Below are 11,350 nucleotides of genomic sequence, written 5' to 3'. Positions count from 1 at the left end.
TAACTTAAATAGCCATGTCTTGAGGGCGCGGCGGAAGGAGGGGAGATCCGGAATCACCCGGATCTCTGGGGGTAGCTCGTTCCATAGGGTGGGAGCTCCAACAGAGAAGGCCCTCCCCCTGGGGGTCGCCAGCCGGCACTGTCTGGCTGACGGCACCCTGAGGAGACCCTCTCTGTGGGAGCGTATCGGCCGATGAGAGCGTATCGGCCGATGAGAGGTATATATATATATATATATATATATATATATAAGATCGAGTCTTATTTTCAGGGAAACATGGTATGTCTGGTGGGTCCCAGGAGACAAGCCTTTTCTGCTGTGGTCTCCTTGAAATTAGACTTAAGTAAGGCATTTGATAAAGTAGATCACAACCTACTACTTGATAAGATAGAAAAATGTGGGTTAGACAGCATCACTACCAGATGGATTCATAGCTGGCTGACTTGCCATACTCAGCGTGTGGTCCTCAATGGAACCACATCTACATGGAGGATGCCCCAGGGCTCTGTTCTGGGCCCAGTGCTCTTCAACATCTTCATCAAAGATTTAGACAAGGAGATAGATGGGGAACTCATCAAATTTGCAGACGACACCTAGCTGGCAGGAATAGCCAACACTCCAGAAGACAAGCTTAAGATACAGGAAGATCTGGACAGGTATCTGGATTAGGTATTCTTTGGTCTTCTTGTTCTTCAGCTTCTTTCATCTGTTCTAACTTGCTTGCATGTGATCTTAACTTGCTGATCTTATTTTCTAGTCCAACCTTCCATTTTTCTGGTGCACTGTTTGTTTGTTTTTCTTCTTTGTTGATTTTGCATCCCAGATATTCAGTTATAATTGCAGCTGTGCTGTACATTAGTTGGTTTGTTTCTTGCAGTGAATTGGTGCTTATACTTGATATTGCAGTATTTGCTTCTTTTAATGCTTGTGCTAGCTGTTTCTTTGGAATAAGCTTCAATGCAGGCAGCCTTATTCTGTTGTTTTTGTGCTGTTCTAGATGCTCAGTTATTCTTTGTTTCAATTCTTTTATTTCTTTAGTTAGAGGGCTTTGTTCTTCCTGAGGAAGAGGTGCCTGTTTTCCAAATGAGAACAGTTGTATATCTCTGCTGGATTCCTTCACTGCCAACTCCCCCTGGTTTGCCTCTCCATTCTGAATTACTTCTGACAAGGCTTTGATTTCTTTGCCCTGGTTAAATCTCTCCATGAATACTTTATTTCGTATTATAAATCGGGTTGATCTGCTAGTCTCTGTTCTGTTATTTCTGATTCTGGATGTTGTTCTTTGCAGAACTGGTGCATTCGTTTTAGATATCCTCTTCTTGTTGGACTTGATCTATTATTTCTTTGTTTTCAATCACTGTGTATTTGCGACGGGTAAACACCTTTTCTTCCAGTAGTTCTGCAGCTGCTGGCCCTGGTTGCTCAGCCAACAGTCCTGAGTCCTGTAACCCATTTTTCACCAGATATGCAGGAACTCCAACATCTAGCGCAGACCTTGTTAATCCGGGCGACATCTAAGCCAGTATGGCATTCTGAAATTTACGTCTCACCATACTTTTTATGGGAGAGACACTCTTTGTCTGACTCCTCTGATGAGTCCTGTCCAGTATGGTTGAACCTCTGGCATAGCTCTCATCTTCCTCAGAGTACACAAGCCCCACAACCACGTCAAGGTAGTGTCTCACTGGGGGATGGTGATGATGATGATTATATTAGATTACCTCCATCTCTTTTTATTTTTCATAAAGCCCTCAAATCCTGCTTATGCTGCCAGGCCTGGGGCTCACAGTTGTCCGAATTGCTCAATTTTATCCTCCCTTCACCCAGGGATGGTATTTTTGTTTTTATGCTATTTATTACCGTGACTTTTTATATGTTGGCAAAAGATAACTAACTACAATTTATCAAAGTCTTCACTATGTATTCCAAGGTTGGTTGCTGTTTTGTCTTTGTTTTGATCTTTTTTTCTATTTAGTCATTGTCCAATTTCTTCCCCATGATGCTGATTTTTATTACTGAAGCTTGGAAAGCCTTTGCATTTGGCTTTCGAGTAGTGTCATTGATGTTATTGATGTTTCTTTCTCCAATTTTAAAACTACGCTCATCTTCTTCGAACCTAGATTCCCTTAGTATATATTCAACATACAGATTGAATAGGATAAGAAATATAGAGCTTTGTTTCATTCATTTGCCAACTTGGAGTCAATCTGTTTCACCATGTTTTACCTGGACTATGGTTTTCTGTGTAGAAATTTCATTTGAGACAACAAAATGTTTTGGAATTCTCATTTTCCTAAGGACATTGTACAGCTTGACATGTCTGGTGCAATCAAAAGGGTTTTTTCCCCCCAGTCATTGAAATACACATTGATTTCATTTTGCTATTCTTCTAACTCAGTCTCTCTCATTGTATGTTCCATGTATAGGAAACAAACAAACAAACAAACAAACAAATAAAATGCAGCCTTGTTTCACTCTTTTGATAATTTGGAGTCTGTTTGTTTTGCTATGTTCCATCTGGACTGCAGCTCCCTATCCTGGGTAGACAATTCTCATGATGTAAAGAAGTATAGATCTAACCTTCAGAGTAGTGAAGGAATGAGGAAACCATTAACGGAAGACTGTCAAAAAAGATTATACAGTTCTGCAAAAGGAGAAACCATGAGGAAGAAACTCAAAGAAACCTGACTTTGATTTTTGGATAGGCTTTCAAAATCCTGTTATTACCTTATTACAATAAAGACCATTCCTGGAATCCTTGGAGTGCCTGTCTCTTGACCTTCCTCACCTCAAATACTTGACATGAGAGGGCAATAAGATGTTCTGGAATTTCTATTATAATAATGATATTTCACAGCTTGATATAGTTGACACAATAGTCCTTCTGTAGTCAATAAAGTATTTGGTATTCTTTGGCCTTTTCCATTATCTGTACAATTATGAACTGTGGTTATCACTGGTCACAAGGATAACAGAGTTTGGTAGGCATATAGCCCAAAGTCTCACGTTCCTTGGCATGTTCCTTGGCTTATAGTACAGTCAAAGAAGCTGTAGCAAAGGGTAGTAAGCACTCAGATAATCCAGTAATAATTTTGAATTTGATTTATGGCACTTTTAACAGGGATTTTGATGTTCAGTAATACAGATTTTTAAGAAGAAAGTATGAATCCATATTCTGCTTTTTGACTTTTGGTTGTCACTCATATTGGCTGTATACACATTGATTATCCTTTAATTCTCAAACAAAGAAACAACAAATGAGTTGGATCAAGAAAGGGATAAGAAATAATGGAAGATAATACTATAAAATGTCAACCAAGTAAAAAGCCAATATAAAAAGAATTCCACAAATTCTTGCTTGGAATAATTAGGAAATACCATGTTTCTCTGAAAATAAGACCCTGAGTAGATAAGACTCCAAAAGAGGCACCAGATCTTATTTCCGGGGTGGGGTAGTGGGGTGTCTTTTCTACTCACCTCGTGGGGCAGCACGGAAATGCCTCTGCAGCTGAGAATGGAGCTCCGGCCTGCATTTCGCTGTCAGAGGCCTTCTGGAAAGGCCTCTGACAGCCAAATGCAGACTGGGGGATGCTGCAAAACAAGTGGGCAGGTGAGGAGAGGCAGGTGTCAATTCATGGGAGGCCTGGCTGCAATGGTAAGTGGATGCGGGGCATGTGGGGCAGCTCCACCTCCACCTCTCCCCACCCCACTCCACCCTAGCTTGCTTTTTAGGTGTGCGCCTCGCCCCAAAAATAGGGCTTATTTTTGGGGTAGGGCTTATATTAGGCCCATGCCCAAAAATCAAGTTAGGGCTTATTTTTAGGGTACGTCTTACTTTTGAGGAAACACAGTAGAATACAAATGTAATGATGCCGATATAAAAATGACCTTATATACTTTTCTGCTTTGGTTTGCTTTAGATTTGTATACCTGGGCTGCAAAAATCTAGGACAATCATTACAGAAACAGAAAATTCACTTATGCTGCATAATGAGAGTCTGAATATTTGAAGTTTCTCCATTTTCTAATATCATTAAGAAATAATATTAGAAAGCTAGAAAGGGCAAGTAAAATTAGTAGGGGAAAGGAATAGTTCCCTTATGAAGAAATATTTTAGAATTTCTTAGGAAAAAATTGGCCAATGTGAACGTTGTAAAGATATTTAAAATTATGCATGCCATGAAAAATCCCCTCCCTCTGTCAGAATTAGAATTTGAGATCATCCCTTGAAGCTAAATGCATAGAGATTCAGGACAGACAAGAAATAGTATTCTTTTTATTCAACACATGGTAAAACTAAAATTCACTGCATCAGATATTGTGTTAATTTACCTGTTTTCAGCCAATTAGATGAATTAATAGTTTCTAGTTTCTAGTTTCTAGTTTCTAGTTAGTGACAGTGCCCACCTCTTAAATCTAAGGAAGCATTTCTAATACTCCTGCTGCTGCTATCGTTAACACTCCAAGAAAGCATAATAATAATAATAATAATAATAATAATAATAATAATAATAATAATAATAATAATAATAATAATAATAATAATAATAATAATAATAATAATAAAGTTGGAAGGGAACTTGGAGGTCATCGAGTCCAACCCCCTGCTCAAGCAGGAAACCCCACACCATTTCAGACAAATGGCTGTCCAGTCTCTTCTTAAAAACTTCACCGCTTCTGGAGGCAGGTTATTCCATTGGTTAATTGTTCTAACTGTCAGGAAATTTCTCCTTAGTTCTAGGTTGCTTCTCTCCTTGATTAGTTTCCATCCGTTGCTTCTTGTCCTGCCTTCAGGTGCTTTGGAGAATAGCTTGACTCCCTCTTCTTTGTGGCAGCCCCTGAGATATTGGAACACTGCTATCATGTCCTTCTCTTCGTTAAACTAGACATACCCAATTCCAGCAACTGTTCCTTGTATGTTTTAGCCTCCAGTCCCCTAATCATCTTTGTTGCTCTTCTCTGTACTCTTTCTAGAGTCTCAGCATCTTTTTTACATCGTGGTGACCAAAACTGGATGCAGTATTCCAAGTGTGGCCTTACCAAGGCATTGTAAAGTGGTATTAATACTTCACGTGATCTTGATTCTATCCCTCTGTTAATGCAGCCCAGCACCTTCTTATCTTGTTTATAATGTAGACACCTGGTTGTTGATTGTGAACTGGCTCACAAAGGCCTTTGACCTGATCAAATAGGTCTTCCAATATATTTCTATTCAAAGATGTAAATTAGACTGGAAAATATTCCCATACAGGTGAGAGATACAAATTTGTGTATTCATTTCAATATCTACAGTATAATTTGTAATTTGTTATAATATTTAAGAGGTTTGAACAGTACATTTTTTAAAAAGCTTTGATGCAATAAAAAAAGATTTTGTCAGAAAGTTGGAAAGAATACTGAGCAACAGTAAAAAAAAAAAGAGTAATACCACATAAAGCTTTGAAAGTGCCAACTTAATCTGAAGGGGGAAATATTCCAAGGAAATTTTTGATACTAATAAATTTTCTGTAGAAAATTTTCCAGCCCATTTTTCTGTTTCTAACAATAAATGTGTGAAATAATTATATTTTAGACCAAAAGTAGTTAAAATGGCGCCAATAGTCACCAGTGCATACCCAGGCACTAGTAGAACTAGTAGAACGTAGTGTCTACTAAGTTCCCTATCCTATCTGTTTTTTTTTCAAGGGCAATTCATTTGGTTATCAGTGACAGACACTCGCAGATATAGAACTTTTATTATACACATTAGAAAACTACATTACATTACTTTTTGACATAATCACCACTCAAATTGAGGCACTTGTCATAACGTCTTACAAGGTTTGAAATTCCCTAGTAGTAGTCGCTTGGCGCCAAATCTGGGCTATGGGGGGGTGATCAAAAACATCCCAACAGAACTGCTTCAAAAGTTCTTGGGTGCATCTAGCAGTGTTCGGGTGAGCATTATCATGATCCAACATCACACCGGAAGTGGTGCCATAGAAAATCCCGCCAAATGTGAAGATGCCAAAGGAGAACTGCTAGTGAAGTTCATGGAACGTGGTTCGACCATCAATTCAGAAGTTATGAAAACTGAGATGAGCCATCCATAACAAGCATCAGGGCATGCTGACTTCCGGCGTGCTGTTGGTTCATGATAATGCTCACCCGCACACTCATATAAAAGTTCTGCTCTATTTCTAAAAGGTGACAAACCATTTTAAAGAATCATTGTTTCCTTCCTTCCTTCCTTCCTTCCTTCCTTCCTTCCTTCCTTCCTTCCTTCCTTCCTTCCTTCCTTCCTTCCTTCCTTCCTTCCTTCCTTCTTCATTCACTCAATTTCTACAGCCATCCATACTTGCTTTTTATTTGCAAGTAAATTGTATTCTGTTATCTAATTACTTCTATATATCTCATCAAAAAGCAAAAGCAATCAAATTAATCAGGCTGTTACCAAACTATAAAATCTTCAAATTATACTCAAACTGGGTGGTTGCAGCTTATTCATCTAACAGCCTAGAGTTTGAAGCCAATACTTAAAGATAAGTTTTGGATCCATATTAATAAGCTAGCACCTGCTTTTGGACAGGTACAAACAATCAGATCCATTTCTGAAGAGTTCAGTTAACTATTTTATAACACACAAAGGGGGTGGGGACACAATGGCTCAGCAGTTAACAATGCTGAGCTTGTCAGTTGGAAAGCTGACAGTCCAGGTTCGAGACCAAGCGCTGCACAATGAGTTGAGCTCCTGTTACTTGACCCAGCTGCTACCTACCTAGCAATTGGAAAGCATGCAAATGTGACTAGATAGATACCACTTTTGTGGGAAGATAACAGTGTTCTGGGTGCCTCAGCGTATAGTCATCCAGAAATGTCTTCCGACAACGTTGGCTCCCTCGGCTAAAAAATGGAGATGTACACTGACCCCTAGAATCAGAAATGAATGGACAGGGAAACCTTTACTTTTACCTTTATAATACAGGAACTTTCTCAGATTGGTGGTTTGTACCTGGACCAGACTAGATAAGATTCAATAGTATTCAAGGGGGTGAGGTAAAATTTTGCTTTCTTGTGCCTACAAAGACATTCCAAACTAAGTCTCCACTTGCCCCCCCCCTCCGGCTTGGCCAGTCTCTCTCCAAAATAATAATTATCAATTTCTGTTAAGTTACCTTCTTTATTTTTCATGACTAGCCAAGAAAATGGGGTTAATTTGATAGCAAATGCTAACATGCTTGTACATAATAGCTTAAGTTAGAACAATGGTGTTTTGGTTTGGACACAGGATCTTTGTAATGAAAAGATGTAGGTCTCAAATAAATGAATAAGTAATTGTTCCATTTTGGTAATTCATTCACAGTTACATCTGAAATATTACAAGTGAATGTATTGTCAAGATCTAAATTATATGAAAAAAATAAATAGATTTAGTAGATTGACCTCATTTTGAAAGAAGGAAGAGTCTGGAATAGCATTTGATAGACTTTAGCAATGTTATGTTGTACATATACAAACTTTTAGTTGTCTAAGACAAGGGTCCCCAACCCCCAGTCCATGGACCAGTACCTGGCCGCAGCATGCCAGCAACTGGTCTGCACAAACAAGCAAAGCCCCATCCGTGAGATGCAGACAGCACACAAAACCACACATCCTCCAGTCTACGGAAAAACCTCTCTCCATGGAACCGGTCCCTGGTGCCCAAAAGGTTGAGGACCTCTGGTCTCAGACAGCTTATTTTGTTCATCAAAAAGAACCATTACAAGGAATGGATGACTAATTATAATATTGATTTGGTCTCTTATTAATATCAAAGCTTGATAGGTGCTTCTAATTTACCAGGCTCTTCTCTCCTAGTAAGCCACTTTGACTTCCTTACAGAGGACAAAAATCTATTATACTAAAAATTTGTGCTTTACAAAAAAATATTATGTAAACAATATTCATATTTCATAAAATATAAACCAAAATCTGTGTAATTGGCAGGATATATTAATATATTACTACAGTTCTTATAGTGGGCAATTTTAATGTTGTTTACATTTAATTGTGAAAATGTATTATTACAATTAAATCATCTATCCTGATATGATAGAGTTATGATAGAATGTACACATATGCATACACCTGCACCTATATCTATACTTACACATACACATACAAATTGTCATGCCTCTGTCTGAGCCTGAATCTGTGGAGGAAAATGAACTGGAATGGGACCCTATGGAGGCCGAGGGAGAGGTGTCTGTAGCTTCAGAGGAATGTGGGGAAGAACAGGCCATGGCAGGCCAGGGCCCTTCAGGATTGGAACAGGAGGAACAGGAGAGGCAGAGTTCAGGCAATGAGCAAGGGCCACCCCCACCTGATCCTAGAGCACGGAGAGTGGAGAGAAGGAGGGAACAATGCAGGCAGGCTCAATTACTCAGGAGGAGAGTGTCCTGCCCTTCTCCACAAGGAACACCTGGAGATTGAGATTTAAGGAGACGCTGTGGGGAGGGGCATTTGTCGGGAACAAACACTCATTCTTGGAGTGTTGTGTTTTGTTGCTGATCTATTGTTTTGTGACTTCTGTTTGGAAACCTGGAAACTCAAACTATTGGATTGACTGACCACGTTACTTGAATGTTTAAAGACCTTGGACTGTATTTCGGATTCTCTCTTTTGAAAATTGCTCAGGCAAGCTAGGATTCAAACAGACTTGTTAAGTTTATGTTTTCTTCCTTTTTATCTCTATGGCCTTGAGTACTTTCTTATGCTAATCAGACTGTATTTGAACCTACTTTCAGCCAGAGTCAGCTGAGGGATGTGTGTGTTTTTTTGTTGGAGGCTTGCCAGCAAACGTGGGAGCATTTGGGGAAAATTTGGAGCAATAAAATAATTGTTTGAATTGCCAGCTGACTGCATTGCCTCTGTGCTGTGCCCTGGGTCATCACACACATACACATACACATATACATATACATACAACCAATGCTTTGATTACTTCAGCAATCCTGAAAATATAATGACCGAGCTTTTATTTTGTTTTCTTTTGTTTCCAACAGGTACGATTGTATGCAAGACCTGATGCCATTAGAAGAGGATCCGGGGACTATGCTTTAAACATTACACGGAGATTAATTGAGTTCTATGAAGATTACTTCAAAGTACCCTATTCCTTGCCAAAATTAGGTAGGTTTTTCAGTTAAAACTGAGCTTTTCAAGAGGAATAAAATCGATTACTGTTGTTCTAGGTTGAAGGAAGCCAAAGTATAATGTTTGGATCTTCACTTGTTTTGGAATCTATGAGGCCAAGATCTAGGAAATGTATTATTTAGCAGACTTACAATAGTATTTTTAATGCTCAACCCTAGGGATTTTAACTTCTGGAATTCAGACCTTCCTTTTTTAAAGCACATATCAGCAAGGTACCACCATTCTTAACTTATGAGTAATGTTGTGGCAGGCATTACCCTGAATGGTAATGTTTAATGGACAGTTTAATCATTTTATAAGATGTGGTTTATTGCTTTGTCATTTGTATTGTGCTTAAGTTTTCATAAACTTTTGTCATAACATTAGGCAGAAAAATCTACTAGTAATATCAGAAAGCTAAAAGGAAAACATATTATCTTTGTAATTTGCAGAAAAAAACTTATATTTAGAACTTTAGATAACTGAAAATATTGGAAGACTAGTAGAATAAATGCAACTGTTTCATTTTTTATGATTCAATTAAATATAATCTTTCAGTGTATTCTCTAGACAATCTTTCCCCAGGGTCTTCCATCTGTTTTGGAACTGTGATTCCTAGGCATACTACCTAGAAATTATAACTACTGCAATTGCATTACTTTAGCATCAAGTTATATTATTTATTTATTTAATGTGTTTTTCAAGGCACTTTGTATTGTAGATTTTCTGCATAACAAATACATATACATAACAAATACAAATACATTTTTATTTAGGACATGATTCGAAATTGTCTGTCAGGATTTCTGATTCTTGCTTTTAATACCACACTATGGCAGAAATTCTTTTTGTTATACAGTATATATATTTGGTGCAAAGATCCTGCACTTAAATTATTGTCTAGCACAGTCAAAAGATATTTTACTAATGTTAAGTTGACTTCTTAAGTTTCATTAAAATTGTAATGAAGTTCAAGAAGTCATCTTAAAACTAGTTCAAAATGCTTGTCTTGTAATAAATGTTCAAGTATGAATTCAAAGTATCATTTCAAAGTTTTAAAGAATAAGCTTGGGAAATGGGAATTTGAACAACTTTTTAAAGCAAGCTCCTCCAACCTGGAGTAGTCTAGATATTTGACATAGAATTGTCATCTTAAACAAATCAAGGACACCGATTTGGGAAAAAAATAAACTTTCTCCATGAGTACATATGGCAAAGAAGATTTAATAAATTATTTCTGGTCTGGAGATTGCAGTAATGATCCTTTTTGGATGTTGATTTTTTTTCAGTCATTTATATTTCATCAGTATTTCTTCTTGTATCCTTCTATTTTCTTAAATAAGTATGTAGGAAGCAGTGGTGTGGTTTACAGTTCCAGAGTAATTTCTCTGCTTGTGTGGCATAGTAATTTCAATGTGGTTAAAATAAAAACAATTTATCTGAGAAGAATAAAATATTCATTTTTTTTCCAAATTGAATAACATCATATGAAAGTAATGTGATTTGAAAATAAGAATTTTAATTATTGAAGTTTCCAAACCATTCACAACATTTTTCTATAAGCCAAAATGAAATGATATAATTCACTTCTGAATTTTGTATCAAAAAGATGTTTAGGTAGTGTTAAAAGGAAAGGCTAGAAACAATAGCAGTCTCAATAAATTAACGATAAATGATTACTTAATGTAAATGTTCTATATTTATATGTAGAAAATCTATTATCATGAATTTTCATTATTTGCAGTATGCATGTGGAACTTTTCAAAAATTTGCATGTGGAGTAGTGAAAGCTGGCAGGGTGGAATTTATTTATTCTAAATAAATAAATGTGAAGTTGTGTAACAATATACTAACTAGCATGTTTTATATCAGTATTTGTTATAATACTTGTCATAAAGTGTTTATTTAAAATTTGACTAGTGCAAATACTGTACTTATCAAATCATCTTTTATGGCTTCTTGCTCTTTAGTAGTCCTATGTATGACTGTCTGCACATACAATTATTTTGTATGTATAAAACACTGCTACTCAGGTTTTTTTCAATTTAACAAAGCATGTGTGTGATTCCTTCACTACCCCATCATGAATAGAATACTCCCAACATATGAAAGAATAAAAGTGCACTTATATTTTATTTAAGTATTTAAGTATAATTAGATAAAACAGTATCTGTTCTGAAAATTCAGACATGTGAAC

General features: G+C 37.1%; 1 protein-coding gene across 1 annotated transcript in view; it reads left to right on the top strand.

Moving 5' to 3' along the window:
- TRHDE (thyrotropin releasing hormone degrading enzyme) overlaps nucleotides 1-11,350 on the top strand; it is a 261,694-nt gene that overhangs the window by 74,105 nt on the left and 176,239 nt on the right. The window contains exon 3 of the mRNA XM_015811780.1: nucleotides 9,024-9,150. Within this exon, the coding sequence (XP_015667266.1) occupies nucleotides 9,024-9,150 (127 nt within the window). The remainder of the gene's footprint in view (nucleotides 1-9,023; nucleotides 9,151-11,350) is intronic.

This window comes from Protobothrops mucrosquamatus, unplaced genomic scaffold (assembly GCF_001527695.2).
Source record: "Protobothrops mucrosquamatus isolate PMUCROS unplaced genomic scaffold, P.Mucros_1.0 scaffold49, whole genome shotgun sequence".
Lineage (NCBI taxonomy): Eukaryota > Metazoa > Chordata > Lepidosauria > Squamata > Viperidae > Protobothrops > Protobothrops mucrosquamatus.
Note: the sequence above shows the minus strand (reverse complement) of the source record. Positions and strands in the feature narration are given on the sequence as shown.